Genomic DNA, 27,410 nt, shown 5'->3' with positions numbered 1-27,410 from the left:
GTATTATATTTAAGACTCCAAACTTACCTTAGGACATGTAGGGTTTCTTGCTGTTTCAATCATTAGTGAGGATCCCATTCTATCCCTTTATTAGAGGAGGAAAATTAAATTATATCAAAATGATCGTATCTCCTAACATCAGGGAACATAAATATGCAAACACTGTTTGCTCAGGACTTTGTTCAAAGTACTATAAGCGACAAAAAAGAAATATAAAAATCTCTTCCAGGCACCTGATAGTACAATTAATGCACATATAACAATATATAGTTGAGGTGGAGCTTGAGAAGGACACCAAAAAATGACAAAGGAACACATTCAACCCCGACTAAGGGGTAAAGAAAGGCACTGAGGCAGAATAACCCAGCTGTTTTCAGGGTCCTCCTGAGGGATAAAGGAGCTGTGTTGAAATAAAACTGCAGAAGTATGAAGACTAGTAACAGAGTAATCTAAAAACCAGATCAGGACATTTAGACTTTAAACTTGGTCTAGCAATACAGAGCCGATGTCACTCCTACAAAATGCTTTTTAAATCATCCGAGTTGGGCTCTGAATTACTGCAACATTACAGATCTTGTCCTTGGGCAGCGATTTCCACAATTCCATTTTATAAAGGAGTTTTATTTCACAGCAGATTTTTTCCTGACTTAAAAATGTGTATATTTTCCCCTGTATTGGGTATAAAGACTATGTTTTTTGCCAACTTGCCTCAATAAGAAAAAAACATGTTTCTAATGACATTTTTTCAAACAATATTCATGATTCTCAAATAGAGTATTAGTGAATTTCACATACAGGTAATATGTACAAATTAGGTGGTGATCTACCCTTTATAATCTTTCATAAATATCAATGTAAAATACTTTCTAAAGTGGACAAGATCTTTGTCTTTCCAACCTAATCTGTGTTTCTTTTAGGATCTTTATCTTTTCACAGACATCTTGCTGTAAAATCGGGACAGAGACCCTGGCAGCATGTTGCCTTTACACTTCAAGCAAAGTTCACATTTTTTTTAAGCCTTGATTTTATAAACAGAGGTAAAATGCTTTAGTGCAGTATGTTATGAATATAAATTTGAAGAGAAAGTCAGGAACATTAATTGCTTATTTCAGAGAAACTGAAAATACCAAAAAAAAAAAAAAAAAAAAAGCCCTCAAAACTGCTAGATTCCACTGATAAACACAGTGTCCCAATAACACAAAATCATTATCACAGTTAAAAAAAAAAAAAGGCACAAATATGCTCTCAATAAATAAGAGGGGGAAAAAAGACAAAAAAAGGCCAGAGAGTAGATGTGGTGGATAACAATAATGACCCTCCAATGAATCACACTTCTTGCTATCCATACCCTTGTGAAGAGTCCCTTCCTACAGGCCCTATGTTTGAGTGGCTGTGGCCAATGGGACCTCAGCAAACATGCCATTAAAGAGGCCTAATAACTATTCATGCAATGGGGCTTGCCCTCTGGAAACTCAGACCAGTCTAACAAGATGAAGTCCAGAATGAGAGTGACCATGTGGAGAGAGAGACCGGTGTCCCAGCCACCTCAGCTGTGGTGTGTGAGTGAGTTTAAACAAGAACAGAAGAAACACTACACCACAGAATCAGGTTGTTTTAAACCAGTAAGTTCTGGAGGTATGTTGTACAGCAAAAGTAGAGAAAAAAAAATATAACTTGTAGGGAAAAAGTAGGGGATTAGTGAGGATCCCATTCTATCCCTTTATTGAAGGAGGAAAATTAAATTATATCAAGTGATTGTAAAAAAACACATGTCCATTTATAACCTGGTCTCAATTTTTAAAAAGGCAATTGTAACTTCTACATGCAAATCTCACAAATGAACTAAAAAAAAAAAAATAGTGACTGGAATTATGCACCAAAATATTAACAGTGGTTATCTCTAATTACTGGGATCAATATTTTAATATTCTTTTTAATTTTTTTCATTTTTCAAATAATACGCACATATTATTTATAGAATCAAACATTTAAAAAAAAATAACTTACTTAAGAATATTTTCCCATGTTTGACTGTCATAAAATGCATGGCTCCAACTCATTTTGACTGTTCCAACAATGACATTTTGTGAAAACACATCAGATCCTAATTTTCGGTAAAGTTCCTCACATTCATCCAAGGGCATATGAAACAATCCCAACATGAATGCTAATATAGCACCTGAAAGAAAGAATGCTTAGTTTTTATCAGTGTTGACATTACAGTACTTCTTCCTGAGTCACAGACCTGGTTAGAATTCTAGCTCTGAGGGGCGCCTGGGTGGCTCAGTCGTTAAGCGCCTGCCTTCGGCTCATGTCATGGTTCCGGGATCCTGGGACCGAGCCCCACATCGGGCTCTCTGCTCAGCAGGAAGCCTGCTTCTCCCTCTTCCACTCCCCCTGCTTGTGTTCCCTCTCTCACTGTCTCTCTCTCTGTCAAATAAATAAATAAAAATTAAAAAAAAAAAAATTCTAGCTCTGATACTTTCTGTGCCATCTGGGACCAACTATTTAACCACTCACAGCCCCAATTTTTTCATCTATTAATAACTAAAACTGGGGCACCTGGGTGGCTCAGTCAGTTAAGCATCTGCCTTCAGCTCAGGTCATGATCCCAGGGTCCTGGGACTGAGACCCTCATCAGGCTCTCTACTCAGCGGGAGTCTGCTTCTCCCTCTGCCGCTCCCCCTGCTTGTGCTCTCTCCCTCTCTCTCTCAAATAAATAAATAAAATCTTAAAAAAAAAAGGTAACAACAAAAAAAAAAAGGTAACTAAAATTTATAATGTTCTTATAGTAACAGGGGTAACACATGTAAAGGGCTTTACCCGGGCTCAATAAGGACTAAATAAATGTTAACCAGTGATATGAAGATTAATTTTAAAATATAGGATTGCTGTACATCAAATAATACATAATTAAGGTATCATGGTCAATGACGTTCTTTCTAACCTTAATAAATTCCTTCGTTTTAGTCACAGAATACAGTATATTTGACAACTTACCAACTCATTAAAATAATTACTCCTTTGAGTTGGTCCAGGGAACTAAACTAAGTAAAGAAATTAGGTCTCTGGGATATCATTTTAAATAGCTGAGTTCATGTCCTGGCTGCACTTGGTAGGACACACTGCCACCTAGTGTACCTAACTGGCCTAACCCTGAACTAAGGAGGAACGTACGGGAGAACGCTTCGGGGATGGGGACAAAGACAAACACAACATCACTGTGAGATTGCGAACAAGGAAAAAACAGGAACTCATTATCGTAACGTATTTCAAATATTGTATGTATTTTGTCATACTTGGTCTTATTCTTTTTAGTAAAAGATAAAATAGCTTGTTTTAAAATAAATTGACTGGCATAACTATATAATAGAAATTACTTTTTTCAATTTGCAGAAAATCCCTAATTAACACAAGAAATAACTTGCCAAAAACTAAGTGCCTTTTAAGTAGAGCTATTATAAAGATGAGCAGATATTTTAAAACTAAATTTTATTAAACTGGCAAGGATATTATTACCCTTAAACTAAATCTATTAACTTTATAAAAACTCTAAGTGCAAACAAAATTTCTACATTAGAATATACAAAATGAAAAAACGAAAGGAAATTATAAAGCACTGTATTAGAAGTTAAGGTTAACATAAGCCGGAAGACAATGGAAAAGATATATTGTGATAAACACAGAAATGTGCGTATTACATAAACTGATACTCTACTCCATGGATGAATCTCTGATTTAAAATTCTCTTTTGTGCCAAAGCAGGATGTTAGCTTGTTTAAATGTGTGAATTGCTAAGAACCACCACAAAATTTAATAGAAATGGTCTGGGTAAAAGCTTCAAAAAAAGTGCTAAAAAAACATTAGCCATAGGAAAGGTCTCTTTTAAGAAACATTTCCACAGTTAAATCAAATTGGGAAATAAATATTATTTTCCTATCCTGAGAGTCACGATGCATTGTTAACATACTAAAATATCTCAGAAGTCCTTCTGTAAAGAAACCTGCATAACTTCCTTTAACCCAACAACTTCCTGTAACCTAACATCTTGAGGAATTAGTGTTCCATGGAACATTATAAGAAGCACTAATTCCTTATGCTTTTGAATCATTCCTTTAACTGCACTCAGTAAGTTTTCACAACTGAACATCAATTAACATGCCCTTTGGGCATATTTGTCATACTTGACAGAGATAAGGTAGAGAAATCATTTGATTTTATTGCTAGTGGTCTTTAGAACTATTTTAATTTAAAAGAATGAGAAAAAGAAATAGAAAAGAAAGCTTATGAACATGAAGTGGGAAATTATCAGGTCACACAGTAAAATATACAGCAAGGATTCACAACCCTGATAGTCCCTGAGTGTTACCTAGGGGATAAGCAACAGCTATGGGTATCCTGAGGGGCTTAATGCATACATGGGGTGGGCCTGGATGGATGGATGGGTGACAGAGCTGAAGTAAGGAAATAGAAAAACAGAAAACAGAACAAAAATGTATCAGATGGTGATTCAAGGAAAACTAAAAAATTATTCAGTAACAATCGTATTCTAAACTGCCAATTTCTTCTATACAAACATGACACTACAATTTTAAATGTATCTAGCTGTATTAAGAAGTAGGCTTTTAAACACATAGATTCTCACATTTATCAATTTAAATTCTGGCTTTAAACAATCAGATAAGAAACTGCTAAACGTCCAATTCTTGATAGAGCTCAGGTCCTGATCTCAGGGTCAAGAGGTAAAGCCCTGCCTCAGGCTCCGTGCTGAGCATGGAGACCACTTAAGATTCTCTCTCTGCCCCTCATCCCTACTTGCACAGGCACACGCTCTCGCACTCTCTTTCTCTCAAAAAAACCAAAAAAAACAAAACACCATCTCCAAATGGTAACTTATTCCCAATAAACATTTTATGAAGTTCATTAAGCCAATCAAAGGATTATTAATCATCAAAATATAAAATATTCATCACTTCAGAGAATGACCATGATTTTAAATGCATACTGTGGGGACACAGGGCTTCCATATAACAATAATTACCTGTGCTCACACCACAGATGTAATCAAAGAGCTGATGAACTGGCTTCTGAGTAAGTTCAACCAATTTTCGCAGTGTCTGAAGAGCAACCACACCCCTACAGAGAAAAGGAACAATGAAAATTCCTGTTTCAAGGAAATTAAATCTTGAATAAAACAAGCCTACAAGTTGCTTTTCTAGCTTATATGCTAACATGAAAACTGATAATATAAATTAACGTCAGTAAAAACTGCCTGTAGTAAGATCACTTCCAAAATTCCAATATCTAAATAATGGTAGAAAACCTGTTATAGCAGCATGTTTTACATTTATTTTTTTTTTAAAGATTTTATTTATTTATTTGACAGAGAGAGAGAGACAGCGAGAGAGGGAACACAAGCAGGAGGAGTGGGGCAGGGAGAAGCAGGCTTCCCGCCAAGCAGAGACCCAATGCGGGGCTCGATCCCAGGACCCTGGGACCATGACCTGAGCCGACGGCAGATGCTTAACGACTGAGCCACCGAGGCGCTCCATGTTTTACATTTATATTAGTATCTCTTTGCGTAAGACTATAAAGATGTGAACGGAAGGTATTTTTTTTAAACACCCCAGACTGTGGGAAATACTTAAAACCTGCACTCAGTTTTGGAACATCGTATATTGGTTTCCTCTCCCTGCAATGTAAGTTGGCTGCCTATGCTTCTATACATTTTTGTTTTCTGCATTTCGCTAGTCATACTTTTAAGAGTTCTTTTATTTATTCATTTTTTAAAACCTTCAACAACTTCAAGACAATGCCCCTCATTAGGGATGTACTACTTTATGCTGCTTACTTTGCTCATTTCTGGATCCCTGCCAAAGGCAGCAAAGAGCTTGATGATGAATGTGGAAATGAAAGGGGCCAGGAGGTGTAGGCTAATTCAGGATGTGTGTAACATGTGGACAATTCTTAATGCTGGGAGATATACAGAAGCAATGAAAGGGTCTAAATCCAATACAAGATGTGGGGCAGAGAGGTAGTGGCTATAGTCAGGCACCGCCAAATACAACCTAGAGTGTCAAAGTGTCCTTTGATACCGCTGCTAACAGGAAATCACTAGAAAATTAGACATTAAAGTAGAAAACCAAAACTGCTGATTTTTTTTTTTAACTTTAAGAAGTAATGTGGATTTGAAGAGAGGTAAAAGAATATGGTTTATCAAAGAGATACATTATGAAATCAAAGTGAGACATGAAGAATTAGAGATAATGCCAGATAAATATATTTAACAATGTGACCTCTATTATCTTATAAAAAAGAAATAAAACATGCACATACATACTCATGCAAGAAAAAAAGATTTAAAGAAATAAGTCAAAATATTAAAAATCTGGAAATTGTGAGCTATAATTTTTTGTTTTGCTTTTCTTCATATATTTTTCTTTTTTTTCTCCCCCTCCAAGTTTATGTGTATAATCAGGAAGAAAACTATTTTAAAATGCTGCACTTATAAATTAATTCAGGTCAAACTTAGAAATAAATACACTTGCCAGGTTGATTCTGCTTAACACTGTAGGGGGCTCTCATATACAAAAGAAATAAAAGGTATGGGTTCTTTTTCCCCCAAGCCCTCATACCTTACTCCTCTCCACACAAACTTCCCATCCTGGCTGCCTTCTCATGTCCCCCTCAAGCAAGGCTTCTCAGCAGCCACACGTGACATTTTGGGCTGGACAAGTCTTTGCTGTCAGGCTAGCCAGTGCATTGTAGGGTTTCAGCATCAACTGCCCTCTTGCCCCCAGACGCAAGTGGTGGTCCCCCAGCTGCAACAACTAAGAATGCCTCCAGACACTGACAAACGTCCCCCAGGTGGCTAAACTGCCTCCAGTGGAGAACCGCTGATCTAAACCTCCCTTCATCCTAACCCACGGTTAGATTTCCCCAAATGTCTTCAACTCCAATTTCCTCCCTGAATGACTAACAAAACTCCTATTCTCTAAAATCAAATACTTATTGGTCCCAAAGCTCTTTTCAACATACCTCCCTCACTCTAAATAGATAGCTGCATGTTCTTGACTGTTCCTTCAGATCTCTACTCAAATGTTACTTTTTCAAAAAAAAGGTACAAACATCCAGTTACACAATAAATAATACAATAAATACGTCCCCGGGATGTAAGGTACAACATGGTAACATAGTTACTAATGCTATACTGCATATTTAAAAGTTATTGAAAGAGTTAATCTTAAATGCTCTCATCACAAGAAAAAAAAATTAACTGTGTGGTGATAGATGTTAACTAGACTGTGATCATTTTGCAAAATAAACAGGTATCAAATCATTGTGTTGTTAATATAGTTAAGTCGGTATCTCAGTATTTTTTTAAACTGAAAAAAAAAAGAAGTCATAGTCATGATCATTCTCTAAAATAGCACTGTTACTCTTTATCACTTTGCTTTATTTTTCTTCATAGCACCCCTTACTATTCAAAAAATACATTTTTGCTTTCTATTTGTTCTCTTTCCTCCTCTGGAATGCTAGTACCATAAAGACTTGGATTTTGTCTGTTTTGCTTACTGATTCCTGGATCCAAATCAGTGTAAAGAACATGGTAGGCACTCAAAACCTGTTAGCTGACTCAATGAATGATTCTATACATTTATAGATGATTCCTTTCTATCTGCCCTGATTCCTTTCTATCTGCCCTGATCTTAATGGCAGAGAGGACTGGCTTCTTCCTGCTCCTCAGTAAAATTCCTTACTCATTAAACTGCCACTCTCCTTACTTCCCATCCCTTTGAACTAATTCTATGAACTAGAATGATCCTCTCCAGTACATTAACACTGTAGGGGTTTAAATCCAATCTAGACCCCTTTATCTATCATATAAATGATGTTCACCTTCTTGAATTATTTCACTTCCATAAGAAACATACAAAAGATTTTTTCCCCCAAAGATTTTATTTATTTATTTGACAGAGAGAGACAGCGAGAGAGGGAACACAAGCAGAGGGAGTGGGAGAAGGAGAAGCAGGCTTTCCACGGAGCAGGGAGCCCAATGCAGGGCTCAATCCCAGGACCCTGGGATCATGACCTGAGCCAAAGGCAGACGCTTAACTGACTGAGCCACCCAGGCACCCCACAAAAGATCTTCTAAGACTTTTCTCCTCAATCAACCCAATCTTCATTTGCCAAATTAGCACTTCTATTTGATGTGTAAAGTCTTATATTCAACATGTTTGAAACAGAACTGTCTTTCTCAATACCAATCACCTCCTCCCATTTCCCTGCAATTCTGTCCCAGGCATCCATGGGGTCTACATTTAAGAGCGCTCTTGACCTCCTTCTGTATCCAATCCCACTTTTCTTCAAAGTTTTCTTGCATATTTTTCCTTCCTCCTGCTTCCCACTGCCACCACCCAAAGCTGTTATTTTATTGTCCTCTGCCTAGATCATTAAACAGCCTTCTTCCTTCATCACTCACACCCATTATTCACGTTGGTGTCAAAATTAAAAGAATCTGGCTGACATACAGGACTTTAGAATTTAACAAAAAGATAAGGGTAGTATTTGGACATACAAAATGGTAACTGGCAAGGCAGGTCTATCAGAGAACGAATCAGAGAGGCAAAGTAATCAAAGAACAGTAGGCATGGCATGTACTATCAATTTCAGAGGTAAGACTAGAGATGGCAGGAACTAGAACCCAAGCTAGAAAATCTGGGGGGAAAGGTTAACACCAAAGGATCTAACCAACAAGCAGTAAGGAACGAGGCAAACTAATAAGAAGCACCAATGAACTGCTGACAGTAAGAATGGAGTCTGATGGTGAAATTACCTTCTTCTGAGCTAAGAATACATTAAGTATCTCCTGTGTAGCAGCAGAACTGGCATCTGCAGGTGAGGATGTGGGGAGTCAGAAAGTTACTGATATAGACTCCTTTTATAGCCATCACTTTGTTTTGTTTTGTTTTAAAGATTTTATTTATTTATTTGAGAGCCAGAGACAGAGCTAGCCAGTGAGAACACTGAGAGGGGAGAAGAGGGAGAAGCAGGCTCCCCACTGAGCAGGGAGCCCGATGGGGGCTCGATCCCAGGACCCTGGGATCATGACCTGAGCCGAAGGCAGATGCTTAACCGACTGAGCCACCCAGGCGCCCCTATAGCCATCACTTTATTAAGTGACTAGCTGACTGATAAACCTGGGTAAGATAAATATAATAAAAGAAAGCTAACATTACAAAACTTTGCCAACATTTTTTAAATCATGGTTGATACACTGTCCTAAACTAACAAAAAGGTCTGAAAAGACCAAACTGAAATAAATACTAGGACAAATTAAAATAAAAGCAAATTCAGGTATATGTTAAAGAAGCTCTTGGGGTGCCTTGAGTGGCTCAGTTGGTTAAGCTGCTGACTCTATTTCTGCTCACGTCATGATCTTAGGGTCCTGGGATCCAGCCCTGTGTTGGGCTCCGCGCTGAGCATGGCGCCTCTTGAGATTCTCTCTCTCTCTCCCTCTGCCCCTCCCCCCGCTCATGCTCACTCTCGCTCTAAATTAATCTTAAAAAAAAAAACAACAAAGAAGCTCTTAGATTGATAAAATAATAAATTAAGAAAAACTATTTCATGTTTTATTTTAAAAATTTGGTTTTACAATGATATAGTTACTATAATTACACAGAATCAGTTTTAAAAAGTTCTAAGGCTGAACAGGATCTCTAGATTTAAAAAATCATTTTTCTAGCTTTACCTTGTTCCTCCACCATCAATTGTAAGAATTCGGATTCCTCTTCCTTTCACTGGATCCACATAGCCAATTAAGGCCAAAATTTCCCTAACTGCAGCCTGAAGAGTTTCATCCTTAATTTGTCTCAATCTTAGTAAACATGGAATAATTTTCTCCTGTATTGAGAGAAAAAATATTTTACTGCTTTTGTCAAATCAAGAATGAAAATGTATGATTATTTTTAACCAACCTATGTAGATCATCACATATAATCACAGTGCCAGTGTTTATTACTTTCTCAATATCTTAAATGACATTACTTTTTAACACAGTAATGTCGATTAATATTTAAATTATATTTCTTCTAATATCTAGGTTAAAAATTAACCTCAGTCCAAATATTTTCTTTAAAAGATTCAATGCTTAATAATTAGAAAAAATATAATTCACTTAACACAAATTTACAAAGTATTAATTGTTAACACAAAAGGTTAACATTATAAACTGTATAAGCTATTTTCTCCAAATCCTAAAGATCAAACTTCTTCATAGTAATTACTGGAAATTAAACTTATCAAAAGAAAAACAAACCATCTTGTGCACATGGGATATAAGGGTAGCTCATAGTGAAATATAAACAAATGTCAATAAATATAATTAAGGTAGAAGGCAAAAGCTGACCATTACAACAAATAATTCAGATTCAAATTCATTCATTTAAATGGTTAGTTTATTTATTTTTTTAAAGATTTTGTTTATCTGACAGAGAGAGACACAGCGAGAGAGGGAACACAAGCAGGGAGAGTGGGAGAGGGAGAAGCAGGCTTCCCGCTGAGCAGGGAGCCCAATGTGGGGCTCGATCCCAGGACCTGGGACCATGACCCGAGCCGAAGGCAGACGCTTAACGACTGAGCCACCCAGGCGCCCCTTAAATAGTCTAAACAAAACTAGGACTCCAAGACTCTAAGTGTTTAACTTCATATTGCCGACCAGAGGCAAGAGCTTAAATCCCAGGGTTCTATACTGAGTTTACCAGAGATTCTCTAGGTTCTGTACACATAAACCTCTTATCCGGTTGGAACCCCAGGTTTAAGGGAATAGGTGACTAGCAGCTATACTTGTGCTATGTAACTTCAGTAAATTAAAAAAAAAAAATCCCAATGTATCACTCATTTGTTTCTTTTTTATGATAAATAAAATCTGAAAAAATATTGTTCTAAATTCCTTTTCAGTTGGGTGGAGCTTGGGAATGTAAATTTCCATTTCTGGTTAGAACAGTCTCTTTCCAAGAACAATTAGAAAACTTTAATAAAAGACAAAAGAAGTTCCATCTGTTTAAAAGCACAAGAGGGCTGGTGAAGCAATGAGGACAGGAGGAGCTAAGAATCTGGAGAGGAGATAATTGCTAAGAAGTGAGCTCAGGGGCACCTGGGTGGCTCAGTCAGTGAAGCGTCTGCCTTTGGCTCAGGTCATGATCCCAGGGTGCTGGAATCGAGTCCCACGTCGGGCTCCCTGCTCAGGGAGGAGCCTGCTTCTCCCTCTCCCCTCTGCTCATGCTCTCTCTCTCAAATAAATAAATAAAATCTTTTTTTAAAAAAAGAAGTGATCTCATAAACTACAGCCTTTCTTCCCTGAGGTATTTACTTATTTGGGGAAGAAACTGAAGACTGAATAACTGGGACTGGTTCAGACAGAGGGCTATAAACGGAGGACCAAGAAACCAGCTGAGTTAAAAGGTAACTCAAAGAGTGGGAAAATACATTTACAAAAAACACAGTTATTGTATATTACTATTATACGTAATATATACATGTAATATACACCATATATATAAAAACTTTTATCCATAATATATAAAGAAATTCTCCAAATCAGTAAGAAAAAGCTGGTCAACCCAAAGGAAAAATGAGTAAGACCTGGAACAGGCACTTCACAAAGGAAGTATACAAATGGCCAATAAACACTGGAAAAGGTGCTAAACTTCACAGTTATCAGAGAAATGCAAACTAAAGCCACAATTTAGTATCACTAACCATCCAACACAATGGCTAAAATAAAAAAGATAAAGTGTTGGGGAGAAAGTAGAACCCACCAGAAGGTCGACACAATTTGGCGAAAAGTATAAATTGGTATAAACACTTTGCAAAACCATTTGGCAGTATCTACTTAAGATGAAAATAGGTATACTTCATGACCAGGACCACTACTCTTGGGTATACACTCCCAAACAAATAAAGACCTGTGTTTTCCAAAAGATACGTCCTGGAAACACTATTCCTAAATACTCCCAGACTGGAAACTATCCAAATGTCCATCAGTAAAATGGATACAGCGTCCCATATTCATACCACAGGATACACGACAATGAGAATGTTTCATAACCATACCCCACATTGAAGGTTCTCACAAATAATGTCAAGTGAAAAAAACAGATATGAAAGAGCACAAGTTGTTCCATTCCATTTGTAGAATGTGCAGAAAAAGGCATGACTAATCTAGACTGCTAAAAATCAGGAAAACTGGTCTAATCTCTTTGGAGACAGTGATTGGAAGGGGGCATAAAGGGGTGAGGATTATACAGATGTTTTCAATTTTTGAAAATTCATGGAGCTGTGTGCTTACATTTACTTTTCTGCCCATGATATTTTTATAAAAAGTTAAAATCACAAAATGAACTTGGGGACCCTACCAAAGTTGAGATGAATTCACCATTCAAAAAAAAGAGAGGGGGGAGGAAAAAAATTATAGAAACACAATTTATGAAAAACTAGGAATTCATAATGATAGCTTAAAAAAATGCCAAAAAATTCATGTCACCAATGAGGCAGCTTTTAAAGCATCTCTTTACTTTGAAAATTGGTGACTAAGTAAAAGGAAACTAAACATTTTTCTTGCTTATCCTGTGAAACTGGTCTTTGAGTAACCAAATAGCTTTAGCTGGTAAAGAAAAGCTCTACTTTTACAGAAGAATGTCAATTACAATGCAGAAGGTGTGGCAGAATTAGAAATTTATCATTCTGCAACCCTAATGAAATGACTAGTTCTGGTAACAATTAGGTTAATGGCTGATGGGATTATGGTTCTAACCTAAATGTCCAATAGAAGATCAAACTGTCATCTCCCTAATCCAGTGGTCAACCTTGGTTTTTCAACCAATTATGCGTGTTCTGATATGATGGAAGATGAGGCACGTGGCATCATATACAATGTGCTCTAACAAAAACTGTTTAACTCAACCAAGTCTTTATATTTATATTCCAGTGTTCGGCAAATACAAAGGAAGAAGGAATACATCAAATAACACCAATGAGGAGGAAGCCACGTAAATCCACAAAGTGAGCCATTCTACAAGATAACCAGCCTGGTCTCTTCAATTAGCTTTTGTGGATAAGGAGGAACAGGGCTGTAAGTGACTTAGGGGAAATAACCAGATGATATATAAATATGGTCTAGACTGGGACCTTCATTTGGACCCAATTAGTTACACAAAGAACATTTTCAACTTGGGTATAGGATGAGATGACAATTTACTGATACAGAGAGGTGTACATTACAAACTGAAAAAACAAAAAACAGACTAAAAAGCAGTACATATTGAATGACTTTATTCTGGTATATTATATATATGCATAGAACATTTTCTAGAGAAATACCACGGTAGACATTACTAATGTTCACCAATATCCAATTTGCTTCTCCTTCCAGGCACAAGAAGACAGTACTTCTCAGGCCAACGCAATTGCACAGGATAAGTAAGTCGTAACTAGAAGAAACCTGTGGCACTTGCTGCTGAAAACTCTTACCCTACTAAGAGTGATCACGGAGGCGTCGAACGCAAACATACGAGAACAAGATCAAAGTAGCCACCACACAGAGGTTCACTGTCCTGGAGAGTCACCCAAACCCCCAGGCGATTTTGCACAAGGGACAAATAAGCTCCTGTTGTGTTAAGCCACTGAGGTTTTGGTATTGTTTATTAACTCGGCTTAATCTGATTAATACAAATAGACACTAATACATTTACAGTGGTAATCTCTGGAGGGCAGAAATATGTTATTCTTACTTTCTCATTTTTTAAATTTTTAAAAAATTTTTTACAAAGTTTATGCTGCCCTTTTTTTAATAATAAAAGGTTACTTCTTTATTTAACAAATAGTGAAAGGAGACTACCTTCACCAACAATGAAAAAAATCATCAAAGGCAATTTCCTAGATGTGGCTGCCATAAATGTAGCACATCAAATACATATATATACACAGGAGGAAACAAGTCTATCAAAGATAATTCATTCTGATTTGGCCACCATAAATATGATTCACAAAAACGTGAAATTCATACAAATGTTTTAAAACAAACAATTCTAGCATTTTTCAGAAGCTCAATTCTTTCGAATAATGAAAACTTCACTGGGAAAGTTCACATGAGAGTGTGCATGTTAACAAGCCTTAATTTATCAAGTTCATTCTTTTTGAGATGCTTCTTATTTAGGGAAATGATAAGAACTTTTTAAAGACTATCCAGATTTTCAATCATACTTGATCGGAATATACATTCCTACAACACATTACTCCTTGGTATTGAAGGGTCCTTAGACGTGATCAGTAAGCAAAATAAAAGTGCCCTTAAAGTTTCTACTAGCATGACTATTCATAATAGACTAAGACTGGAAAGTACCAAACAATTCATCAGTAGTACCATAAATAAATAAATTGTAATACATTCACACCATGCAATATGAAAGCAACAAGAATGAATGTTCTATAACTACTCACAACAATGTAAATGATTACTACCAACATGATGAATGAAAAAACCCCATCACAGTAGTTTGTACAAAAAAAACCCCAAAACTAATCTATCTAAACTAATTTGAGGAGATTGTGACTGAAGGGGGCACAAGGGAGGTTTCTGAAGTGCTGGTAAATTGTTTTCTTCATCTGGGTGCTAGTTACTTGAATGCGTTTAGAGTGTGAAAAATTCATTGAACTTGATTCCACTAACTGCAAGTTGTATTATATTTCAATAAAACATTTTTTTAAAGTATGCAATTCTATTTTAGATCGCTGCTTTCAGTATATCCCTGAAATGTTAAATAGACTTAAAAGCATATCTACCTTTGGAAAATTTGTCTTTTAGGTAAGAGATTAAATATCTATGAAAGATAATTCCCAATTTTATGAACATGAAATTCTAAAGTTTAGCTTTATAATGTATGAGTCAAACAATTATACAACAGACAATCATACAAAGAAGGCAACCTTAAAGACATAACTCTTCAGCAAGATGGCTGTCAAAAAATGGAATAAATATGAACTAAGTTAACTTAAAATTTTCTGAATGGCAAGTTAAAAACAAGTATTAACAGATCTCTAATCAAATGTTAACATAATCTGTTCATTATATATTTGTAATTTGTTGATAAATATTACAAATAATCTTAGCAGTGCAGATGGAAAGAGACGCAACCATATCATTCATGTTTTATAGTATTTCTCTGGAAAGAGTCTATTTAAATGGGTCTAAATTACCTTCACTACTTTATATTTGAAAAAACTGAGACCAAGAAAAGCTAATCATTTTATTAATATAATTATCAATCCAATTATCATTAAGATCATTAAAATGTTGACTTGCAAATACAAAAAGATCATGAAATAAAAATTAGCAATGGTTTTACTTATGAATTACACCTCCTGTCTTAAAAGTAGTTATATAGTATAAACACATTTAAGAAAAATTTGGCAACTATTTAGCAATTCAATGAACACACTGAGATTTATCTTCTATTTTAAAACGTTTAATCTCAAAGTATAGATAGCAGTATCAATAGCATAATTTATCATCACAGAATAAAAGAGTATTTAGCATAATATATATAACAGAATAAGTGGGGCAATTACTGACTCTATGACACATCATGTGTATGATAAAAACCATAAAAATATTTAAATAAAAAAATGAAAGGTATTGCCTTCTCCATTTTAAAAAATGTATTAGTATTTTTATTCCAAGACAAAACCAGATTAAATAAATTAGAATTACCTTGACAGCCACTCCTTTTCCTTCAGGAAATTCTAGAAGATGAAAAGTCAATTCTTCAACCCTGTTAATGCAGAGCTTTGGGTCAGCTGTTCTTCTCAATGCCTGAACTAATGCCCGAGTTCTGTTATCAATACTCACTCTTGCAATAATCTACAAAGACATATTAAAATGTATATGATTAGAATGTGAAACTTCTCTAGTAATACCAACACGTGATTAAGTTTCTTAGGTCCCATAGGGAAATGAAATTTATGCATTTGACCAAAATTAAAATGTCAAGCGACACTGATAAGACTTGCCTTTTCTCGCTGAAGAGATAACTGCTTCTTCTCCTCTGCACTTTTGTCTTTGCTGACGGGTTGCTCAGCTTTAATAGCCTCTTCCTGTTCTTCTGGCTGACTCTTTGAATCATACTTTAATTTGGGGACAAGTCCACCAATATAACCACCTACTAAAGCTTGGACACCTTCGGTGGGACGAGAAAGAAAGTTAGCAATACTTTGTTTAGTAGAAAGTGGAAGAGCCTCAGGTGTCCCACTGGCACTTGTAGGCTTGTCCACAGAATATAAAGAAGATTCTGAATCTAGCTTATCAGTCAGGACGCCAGGATCTGGAGAGCTCAATTTCTCTTCTTCAATCTTTTTATCTTCAAGTTTGTCCTGGAAATGTTTATTTTCCTTTTTTTGAGACATTCTTTCCTCCCGTTTGAAGTATGAATTAATATGCTTTGATAAAAAGTAGAATGACTCTCCAAATCTTGTGGTTATACTACTTGTGTAACGAAAAAGGCTTTGTTTACCTATATCTTCATCTTTATCTAGAATATGACTTTCTGAAAAAGAACCCTTTTCTACTGATTTGTCACTGTATTTTTTCAGAGATTTGATGGCTTGTTTAATGCCTGTCTGTTTTAACCAGCCACTATCTGATACTTTTCTTAATATTCGAGAACTTGGCTTAAATTGAGCTAAACGTGAGATCATTTCATTCTGAGTGCCAAAAACAGCCTTTGAAACAGAGTTCAAAGTACTTTTAATACGGGACATACGAATGCTCACTTTTGTAAGTCCCTTCGGAGTAGAAGTGCTAAGTTTCAAAATTCCAATATGTAAACCATGGTGGCTCGGAAAGTAACAGTGCTTGCTGCAAGAATGGGCTTCACTTTTGGTCAATTTACATCTTATTTTGCTTGTATGAAAACCTCTTTGTAGACTGACGTGGCTTATCCTCCAGTAATGTTTAGGTGAGCATAAGAAATGCAGTTGCTTGCTTCTCTGCTTCCCACAAAGACTTCTTGCATTACTAAGGAGGTAAATATAATATATATCTATAGTCAAATTAATAGACATAACTTAAAAATCATTTATTTTCTATATGTTATGATTTTCACTTCATTCCTGAATGCTTCATTTAAGAAATGCCATAATTCATGGTCTTACCTGAAATCGCAAGAAAAAAAAAACATTAGGATTCAAGGTAAAATTGAAACTGGGTATATGATAAAATACATTTCTACTTGAACTAAGCAACTTGTCTCAAAAGAAGACAGAATAACGTATTTCCATTAGGGATAATGTAGATTTGACTTTTAAGCTCACAGAAAACAATTCATTTTTCAGTACAGAATTCAGTGAAAAAAGAAAGTGAGTAGTAGGATGTTTCTAAGAACAAATTTAGAGAAGCTACCAAATACATAAATTTTCCTACAACACATAACTAAATATGCAATTTAGATACTATGTTGTTTTTCTTCCTTGTCAAAGTTTTGATTAGTTTATGTGACACTAGACTTTAACAGGCCAGTTTATGGAGAATTAGATGAAGAAATACAAACAGTAAAATTATGAAAACACCCTTCACCACATCAAAGAAAAATACCAACTAAAACATATTTTGTTCTTTCAATAGGTAAAAATGTATATGGTTGATAATATCCAGTATTAATAATGGGCTGGAGAAATGGGACACATAGGGCTATTTGACAGTAAGTAATACTAAATACTATCTATCTACTATCTATCACAATTTTTTTTTTTTTAAAGATTTTATTTATTTATCTGATGGAGAGAGACACAGCGAGAGAGGGAACACAAGCAGGGGGAGTGGGAGAGGGAGAAGCAGGCTTCCCGCCGAGCAGGGAGCCTGATGCGGGGCTCGATCCCAGGACCCTGGGATCATGACCTGAGCTGAAGGCAGACGCTTAACGACTGAGCCACCCAGGCGCTCCTATCTATCACAATTCTAAATGCACATATTTTTTGATCAGCAATTCCACTATTAAAACTCTATTAAGAATCCTACAGAAATACTTGTATAAGAGTGCAAAAGTATATATACACATTCCCTAATGCACTGCTTGGAATAATAAAGCAATGAAAAACAACTCTAAAGGTCTTCTAGCAAGGGATGGCTCAATAAATTATGGCACATACATACAGCAGAATGGGTTACCATATAATATTCTGTAGCAGTTAAAGGAAACTAGATCTGCATATCCTTTATAAGTACTATAGTGAAAAAGGCCAGCTGCAATACTACATGCACGATACACATGTGGAGATACAAAGAGGTAAACAGGTAGATGTTAGGTAACGAAAGACAGCAAAACCTATACATGAAGTTTAAATGCGTGGCTGTCCACATATGGCGCGTGCACACACACATGCACACGCACACACAAACACACAAACACACAGATTCTGAAAGGGTAAGCACTAGTTTGTTTATTCTTGTGAACCAAGGAGGGAATCAAAAGAGAATAAGGAGAGGTGCTTTTTCTTTTTCCTTTTGTATTGTATTTTTTACAATGAGCAGGTATTACTTTTATAATTAGAAAAAGCAAACAAAAAAGAAGAAAAAGCAAATGGTTTAAAACATTTTAACAGACGGTGTCATGCGAATGGGGAGAGTGGATATCCAGGTAAGTCCAAAAAATAAAAAGACACTAAAAAGTGGACAAAGTTAAAAAGGAATTCAAGTGGAAAGTTGAGAAAAGGAGAGAATTTTAGATAGTGGGGGAAAAAAATAAACACAAAGACAAAAATGCATTTAAGTAAGCACACACAGTATGACCAAAAATTGCAAGCAGTCTAGTTTCACGTCAAGACCTCGAGAGAGTAATGAGAATAATGAGGGAGAAGTAGAAGATGATATTGCAAAGATGGTTTTGGGCCAGATTATGAAGGCTCTTACAAATCTTGCCAAGGAGATCGGAGATCAGACTGTCAATGGAGTTATTTTAAGCAAAGGAATGACACTAGAAAGAGGATTCCAGCAAATCTCTGACAGAATGAAACAGGACAGGACTGAGAAAGATAGAAACCCAGAAGCCACCATGACTGTTCAGATTATAGTCTGAACTAAAATCTTTCTAAATCGCATGTGAACGTATTATTTTAAAATACCCAATTTTACAGAGAGGCAAAGAGAAAAGAAACCAACCTATCTGCCTTCCCAGCTTTTCTGAATTCCTCAGACTTATGGTCAATGAATAAGCTGAATTAACATAAAAGCCCCATAATCCCCAACACAGAAATATTTGATAAAATACAATTAAAGTACTTGTGGAATAAAAAGCTATGCTCAAAACCAAGAATGGACTCCCACAACTCAAGAACAAAAAAACCAAATAACCCAATTAAAAAAATGGGCAAAGAACTTGGACAGACATTTCTCCAAAGAGGATAAACAAATGGCCAACAAGCATATGAAAAGATGCTCAACATCACTGATCCTCAGAGAAATGCAAATCAAAACCAAATGAGATATCACTTCAGACTCATTAGGATGACAATTTTAGGTAGAGGTAAATTTTATAATACTTGTTTTTATTACAATAAAAAAAACCACCCCAATAGTGGTAAATCCATAGTTGAGAAATCACAAGCCTGGATCTTCTTCAGTCACATTGCCTTGAATGGTGCACAAACCCTAAGCAAATGAAAACTAGTCAGAGCTGGTGAACCCCAAGGGGGTTCAGTAGAATCAACTAAAAGTACCATGAAAGGGGGTGCCTGGGTGGCTCAGTCCATTGAGTTTCTGACTCTTGGTTTCAGCTCAGGTCTTGATTTCAGAGTGTGAGATCTGCACTGAGCTGGGAGTCTACTTGAGATTCTCTCTCCCCCCCTCCCTGCCCCTCCCCCGCTCTCAAGCATGTGTGCTCAAGCTTGCTCTCTCTCTTACAAATAAATAAATCTTTAAACAACAGCAACAAAAAACTACCATGAAAAGATACTTCCAAAACTCAGGGCAAACGGGCTATTTTACTTGACATGACCAAGAGAAGAACGGAGTTGACATTTTACTGGCGACCTGAATTAAGTTAAGAAAATCTGGGGAAAAAGCATTCAAGACAAAGGAAAAAGCAACCAAGAACAAGGGTAGAGCCTTGACTGACATCCAGAGTTAGAAGAAGTCTTCCCAGAAAACAAAACAACACAGGTGAAAAGATATCCTGAAAAAATCAGGGTCATGGAAACCAATACAACAGCAAGTTCTTAAAAGAAGTGCATAATGAACAAAGTAAAATATATACTGGAGACAGTAATGTGCTCTGTCTACTCAAGACTAGAAGAACAACCAGGAAGTTGAAGGTAAGTAAAAAACAGGGAAAATGGTGGAAAAACGGGCCCAATAGTCAAGCAGAAGACAAAGCTATACAAGCCTAGACTACGGTAATGGGTCTGCATTGTTTCTTTCCAATGACATAATTCTCATGACCAATTATGAATACACCTAACAACAAGGCACTGAAATACAGTATATAAAGCAAAAAAAAAAAAAAAGGAACAATTACAGGAAGACTAGACAATTTCATGATCATAATATTTAATACACCTCTTAGAAACTACAATTATCAAGCAAAAATTAATAAACATAGAAAACTATCAAAATCAACACGCTTAATTTAACTGCTCCCAAATCACACCAGTAAATGCACATGAATAGTTTTGTGAGTAAATTCCGCTGGAACAAAAGTTAGACTGCAAAATGATAAACAGAAGAATGTACAGTGGTAGGTGCCATCATCTACTGAGAAAAGAGCAGAGAAGACTAGGGTACCTATTTATAGGGTAGTATAAATACAGTGGAGGAATAAATACAATAGGGAGGTTTAGACCAACCTCTAGGGAATGCAACTGCGTTTTAACTTGAGGAAATAAGGGAATTCCTAGGTGGAGGCTCAGCTGAGGATAGAAAGAATGAATCTACACAGGACTTCCCTTAGTTATTGCAATAATGCAGGCATAAAGTGACAAGGGTTTGAATTAAGGTAATGCTACTGTACTGGAGAAAGCATTATTTTGAGCCACACTTTGAAAGTGGGGAAAGAGCAAAACACGGGACTTGGTAACAGGGAAGAATGGGGTAAGGAGAAGTAGTCAAAACAACTCAAATTTTTATTCAGAGACACACAGAGAATACCATTTGTGAATATGAGATGACTGGGAAGGGGACCAATTTAATATGAAAGAAAAATCTCTTGGATGAAGTAACATGGGACATTTAAATGGAGATGTACTATAGGAACACAGGCTGTGGTTTATGTCTGGAGTTACCAGCACAATGACAACTAAAAACCTAAGACTGGTTTTACACACACATGCGCACGCGCGCACACACACACACACACACGAAGGTTTATAGTAATAATTCCTAAGAATTTGGGGATCACAGCTCCTCTTCCTTGAAAAATGGTTATTTGCATATATATACTATATTTTCCTAACATTTCAGGACTCATGGACCTACGGAAGTATTCCCTGGATTTGAAATTTTAAAACTCTGGTTTCTTTAGAAAGAAGAACAAGGGTAGAGCCTTGACTGACATCCAGAGTTAGAAGTCTTCCCAGAAAACAACACAACACAGGTGAAAAGATATCCTGAAAAAATCAGGGTCATGGAAACCAATACAACAGCAAGTTCTTAAAAGAACTGGATTATGAATAAAGGAAAATATATAACATAGGAGGGGCACCTGGGTGGCTCAGTCGTTAAGCGTCTGCCTTCGGCTCGGGTCATGATCCCAGGGTCCTGGGATCGAGCCCCGCATCTGGCTCCCTGCTCAGCGGGAAGCCTGCTTCTCCCTCTCCCACTTCCCCTGCTTGTGTTCCCTCTCTCGCTGTGTCTCTCTCTGTCAAATAAATAAAATCTTTAAAAAAAAAAAAAATATATATATATAACATGGGAGAGAAAGATTATAACTAAGACATGACATGACAGAAAGGTGTCCAAGGCTAAGAGTTCTAACTGACCTTTTCACAAATATGTGTTCCACAAGTGAGGCAATATGTACCCTTCAGCACAATTCCTTTGTGATTACTGAGCAAAAGAACAACTCAGTACAAGCTGTATTTTAATCAACTTTGCAAGTGATGCAAATAATTACATCAACTAGTCAACTGATCTTTTCCCTCAACTTCACTATAAAGACACTCTCTCAAGATTTTTATATAGATCTAAGAAATAGAAAAGCAATATCAACATTGAGAAAAAGTTTAATAATAGAAATTATGAAATAAGAACATGTTCTTATAATGAAAGTACAAGTAAATCGCGCAATTTAACAAGATAACTGCAATGGATTTGGAAACAACTGCCTCATAAGAGGCATCAATTCTCGGCTCACAGTTTAATACATTTTTTTTTTAACTCTGGGATTTAAAAATTCTATTTCACTGTTTTAACAGCATTTCCTCAGCACAATGAAGCATACTTTTGTCAGTCTAAAATCTCAGCAACCAGGAGTATATGCAAGAACCAGATGCAACTGTTACTGGAAGTAAAAACACCATTTTAAAGAAGATAGTCCCTTATGGACACTTCTACGTTTCCCCTAGAAGTCACCACTTTTTTTTAAGTTATCATTGTATTAGGCGTAGAAACCAGGTTCCTCCCAGCGTGATGACAGAAATAACAATGACGGGGAACACTGCAACACAATGATTCACACAGCTTCATCTTTGAAAAAGCACACACCTGAACCTGCTGAAGCACCAGCAGTGGAGGGAGGGAGGCACTTAAATGCGGGTGGGGTTAAAAAGCCGCTGGTAACTAAAACATCACGCAGCAGAATGACCCGGTGCACTGAGAGTGGAGGACGATATAGAATAGGGAAACCGTTTTGACAGTCACCACGGAACTGCTGGAGAACCCTACAGTTCAGGGGCAGCCAAACACACTCGGGGTAACCGGGCTGGGAATAGTGGGGGTGGGACAGAAAGCGCGCGGCGGGACCAGGAAACCAAAACAGCTTGCGGGTCCAGGCTAGCAAAACCCGTGGGGGATGCGGGGGCGGCGGGGGCGGCGGGGGCGGGCACCGGGCACCGCGCACCAATCAGCCCCGGGTCCGCGGCTCCTTCCGGTGCCCGGCTGCCTCTTGGAACCTTGGTCCCGGGACCTCCTCGAAGCCGGGCGTCTCCCCGCTCTCTTACCCTGCAAGTGCCCCCCGAGGGCAGTTAAGAAGGGCCAGACAAGTGCCCGGGGAGAGCAGGAGCCTGCCCTCTTCTCTAACCTATCGTCCCGCCTCTGTCCCCCCGCCGCCACTCACCGGGATGCAGGCCGCAACTACTTGGGCGGCAGCGGCGACGCGCCTCTGTCCCGCACTGACGTCCACACACTGGCCGACCCGCATCAGCTGAGCTTCCAACACAAACAGAAGAGCAGCGGCCGGGGCGCCACCCCCATAGCTCCGTCCCGCCCCAGCGGAAGTGACGCACGCGCGGGCCGCGTCTACCCGCCAGGCCGGGAGGAGCCCCTCCGCTCGGCTCCGGCCTGGGCCAACCTGTCAATCGCCGCTCCTTTTCCCAGACATGCGCAATAGAGCCTGAGTGAGCGACGGGCGGGGGACGTGCGTGCGTGCACGCGCCTGCTTGCGCCGGGGAGGCGCGGCTGGGTTGGTGGGGGCCGTTGTTTCACTCCGTGTGCTTGTCAACCGGCCTCCATCCTCACGTCCCTGAGGGCGGTGTCTGCGCGCTGTCCAATCTGCGGAGCTGGGGGCTGCGTTCCCGTCGGCCGAGAGGGTGGCGGGCGGCCTGGGCCGGGGCTTCTACCCCTCTGCTTAGCCTTCTGCTGTCGCCATTCCTGGGCATGGCCACCGCGGCTAAGTATCACTGGAAAGCCCTTCCACATGTATTATCGTATTGGAAGTTAGCTTGTGACATTACCATGTACCTCCCACAAAAGGTCCCACACTTCACACTTACATTTTTCGAATTCTGACATTGTATGCATACCAGATGAGCAATCTACAGCCTCACAGCAGATAGGGCCCATGGGCTGTTTTTGTACATCTGTGAGCTAAGAATGCCTTTACATTCTTCAGTGGTTAAAAAAATTAAAAAGTTCCTTGCTCAGCGAGGAGTCTGCCTCTCCTTCTGACCCTCCCCCCTCATGCTCTCTCTCTCTCATTCTCTCTCTCTCAAATAAATAAATAAAATCTTAAAAAAAAAAATTAAAAAGTATGCTTCGGAACACATGCAATAACATGAAATCCAAATTTCAATGTCCGTAAAAAAAAGTTTTATTAGAACACAACCATGCCCATTCCTCTATTCAAGCAACTTTCATGCTTACAGCAGTGAATGTGAGTAGTTATAACAGCTTCCTTTATTCTCTTGAACTGACCTTGCAATTAAATCATGGTCAGGAAACAGAAAAGTAGCCTGCACTAGACTGCAACCTCGAAATGTTACCAAGACTTAGACTCTTTTCCCTTAAAACTCACCAGCCTTTATTTTATTTTTTTTTTAAGATTATTTATTTATTTATTTGACAGGGAGCACAAGTAGGCAGAGTGGTAGACAGAGGGAGAAGGAGAAGCAGGCTCCCCGCTGAGCAGGGAGCCCGATATGGGACTCGATCCCAGCATCCTGGGATCATGACCTGAGCCGAAGGCAGACGCTTAACGACTGAGCCCCCCAGGCGCCCAAAACTCACCAGCCTTTAGCACCCTGTAAGATTATTGTAAAATCTTTAGGGGAATTGCATGAACTGTCAAACATAGTGGATATTAGATGGATATCTCTCTCTCCCAATCTCTCTCTCTCTCTCTATATATATATAATTTTTTTTTTATTATTATGGCAAGGAAGCCATCTTGTTATCTTACTAGGCTCTTGGGGCACAGATGGCTGGATTTTGTACATCACAATGCCTGAAGCACATGATTCAGACATGTTATTTTTTATACGGTAGTTAAAAGATGTATGCAACAAATTAAACTTTAGAGGTGTTTGGAGATAACTTTAGTTCTGGAGTGATGCTTCTCCCCATTGTTAAAAAAAAATTATTCTTCCACTTATTAAAACTGTAAGAAAGACCTTATTGCTGTAGGTGTCAAGACTATTGCAGTAGGGAAGAGAGATTGGGCTCAACTATGACAGCTGGAGATGCACAGCAGATGAGCAGAGTGAGAGGGGTCAGTGGATAGAAAATTACTAAGAGGGAACATCAAGCGTGGGAGTGATTCTTGCTTAACCGATTTCACAGGATTCTTGCTGAGGACAGGCCTGTGAGGTCATATATCAAAGGTGGGGGATGAGGAATTTGATCAGATATCAAGCGTGGTCAGATAGAAAGGGTGGGAGATTCTCTCCAAACTGACTTAGCAGGATTCTTACTAAAACTGGACTTGGCAGGCCAAAGACAGGGTCCAGGCAGGAAGACTACCTGAGAGGAGGATTCACAGATGCCTAAAGTTTGGTCAAACAGAAAGTCTTTGTCACCATCTATTCTCCCCTTGTTTTTCTTTATTCCCTAATTTAGTCAGGCTTCATCAAATATCTAGATTTTTCTCCCATGTCAGAAATTTTCAAATAATTCTCAAGTCCTTCTCCTTCTTTGCCCTTCCCTTCCCTCCCTGTCTACCCCCATACACCTTTAACAGTTGTGAAGTCTGATGATTCCTACTGCCAAATCTCTCTCATCTTCCCACTGGCTCTGCATTGTCATTTCCACTGTATTAATTTAGGCTTTCATCCTTGAGACACAATCTTATCCAAACTGGTTTTCCAGGCTGTAACTGACCTCTAACCCAGAGCCATTCTTTTCTGTGCGGCCAAAGTAATCTTTCTAAAGTACAAATCCAATCATGTGTTGTCCCTGATTAAAAAGTTTTTGCTGTCACTTCATCTGCATAGAATAAAATGCATAGCCTCCATAGCAGGTTCCAACCCCGCCGACCTTCCAGCCTTAACTTCACCACAGGCTGCTCTTTACCCTTTTTTTCTATTAACTAATAAGTTCTGGCTCATAATACCTGTTAAAGAACATCTAGTCTCTTTATTGTTCAAACAAACTTAATGCTGTAGCCAAAATAAATGTAGACATCTTGCTGTGAGGTATTTCTACAAATCACTTCAGGGAGGGATATGCCAGGAAATAATTCTAGAAGAATAGTTACTGTGGTAGGCAGAATAATGGCCTCTTAAAAAATGCTCACAACCTTCAACCGGTTAATATATTATGTTCCCCAACCATAATATAGTTCTCCAAATACCTTGTGCCTTTTTGTATTTCAGTGACTTTGTTTATGCCTCCTTCAAAACCAGAAAAGCCTACAAAACCTAAACATACTATTACCATACATCTAGCAATCCCACTCCTTGGTATTTATCCAAAGGAGTTAAAAAATTATGTCCACACAAAAACCTACACACAGAGGTTTATAGCAGTTTTATCCATTATTGTCAAAACTTAGAAACAGCCAAGATGTCCTTCAGTAGGTGAATGAACAAATAACTGTGATACATCCAAACAATGGAATATTAGTCAGTGATAAAAAGAAGTGAGCTTCAAGCCATGGCAAGATGTAGAGGAAGTTTAAATGCTTATTACTAAGTGAAAGAAGCCAATCTGAAAAGGCTACATACCAACCATATGATCCCAACCATATGACATTCTGGAAAAGGCAAAACTATGGAGGCAGTAAAAAGACCAATGATTGCTAAAGGTTAGGAATTAGGGGAAAGGGAGATGAATAGGCAGAACCCAGAGTATTTTTAGAGCAGTGAACATACTCTATTAAGATACTATGATGATGACTACATGTTACTATACATTAGTCCAAACCCATAGAATGTACAACACCAACAGTGAACCCTAAACTATGGACTTGGGGTTATTACAATGTGTCAATGTAGATTCATTGATTGTAACAAATGTACCACTCTGGCGGATGTCCATAATGGGGAAGGCCATGCATATACACGGGCCCAAGGTATATGGGAAATCTGTGTATCCTCCTGTCAATTTTTCTGTGAACCTAAAATTTTCTAAAAAAATTAAGTCTTTTTTTTTTTAAAATGTTTTATTTATTTATTCATTAGAGTCAAAGAGAGAGAGAGAAGCAGAGGGAGAAGCAGGCTCCCCGCCTAGCAGGGAGCCCGATGTGGGACTCGATTCCAGGACCCTGGGATCACGACCTGAGCCGAAGGCAGATGCTCAACCATCTGAGCCACCCAGGCGCCCCCCAAAATTAAGTCTTTAAAAATTTAAAAAGAAAAAACCAGAAAAGGCTTATCTTACTACTTCATAGAGTAAATCATTTCTTCCATTTGTGCTTGCTTCTAGTGCCCTGGCTGCACAGTATTGTAATTCATTCATTTATATGCCTTTGAGTTTCCTGTAGGCAGGAAATATA

The 27,410-nt window shown here is 37.9% G+C and overlaps 1 protein-coding gene across 3 annotated transcripts in view; it reads right to left on the bottom strand.

The window, feature by feature from the left end:
- PNPLA8 (patatin like phospholipase domain containing 8) overlaps window positions 1-23,455 on the bottom strand; it is a 43,209-nt gene extending 19,754 nt beyond the window's left edge. The window contains exons 1-7 of one of the 3 annotated variants that reach the window (XM_035020334.1): window positions 23,319-23,455; window positions 16,069-17,208; window positions 15,770-15,919; window positions 9,752-9,903; window positions 5,042-5,136; window positions 2,008-2,179; window positions 28-85 (exon numbers count right to left, since the gene is read on the bottom strand). In XM_035020334.1, coding sequence (XP_034876225.1) covers window positions 28-85; window positions 2,008-2,179; window positions 5,042-5,136; window positions 9,752-9,903; window positions 15,770-15,919; window positions 16,069-17,118 — 1,677 coding nt within the window. In that variant the 5' untranslated portion in view covers window positions 17,119-17,208; window positions 23,319-23,455. Of the gene's footprint in view, window positions 1-27; window positions 86-1,156; window positions 1,719-2,007; window positions 2,180-5,041; window positions 5,137-9,751; window positions 9,904-15,769; window positions 15,920-16,068; window positions 17,209-23,318 lie in introns of those variants that run through there. The other 2 variants (XM_035020335.1, XM_035020336.1) reach the window with 2 other exon arrangements.
- Between the last annotated feature and the right edge of the window lie 3,955 nt (window positions 23,456-27,410).

This window comes from Mirounga leonina, unplaced genomic scaffold (assembly GCF_011800145.1).
Source record: "Mirounga leonina isolate KUSES-001 unplaced genomic scaffold, KU_Mleo_1.0 Mir_174, whole genome shotgun sequence".
Classification (NCBI taxonomy): domain Eukaryota; kingdom Metazoa; phylum Chordata; class Mammalia; order Carnivora; family Phocidae; genus Mirounga; species Mirounga leonina.
This window is presented reverse-complemented; position numbering and strand designations above follow the sequence as displayed.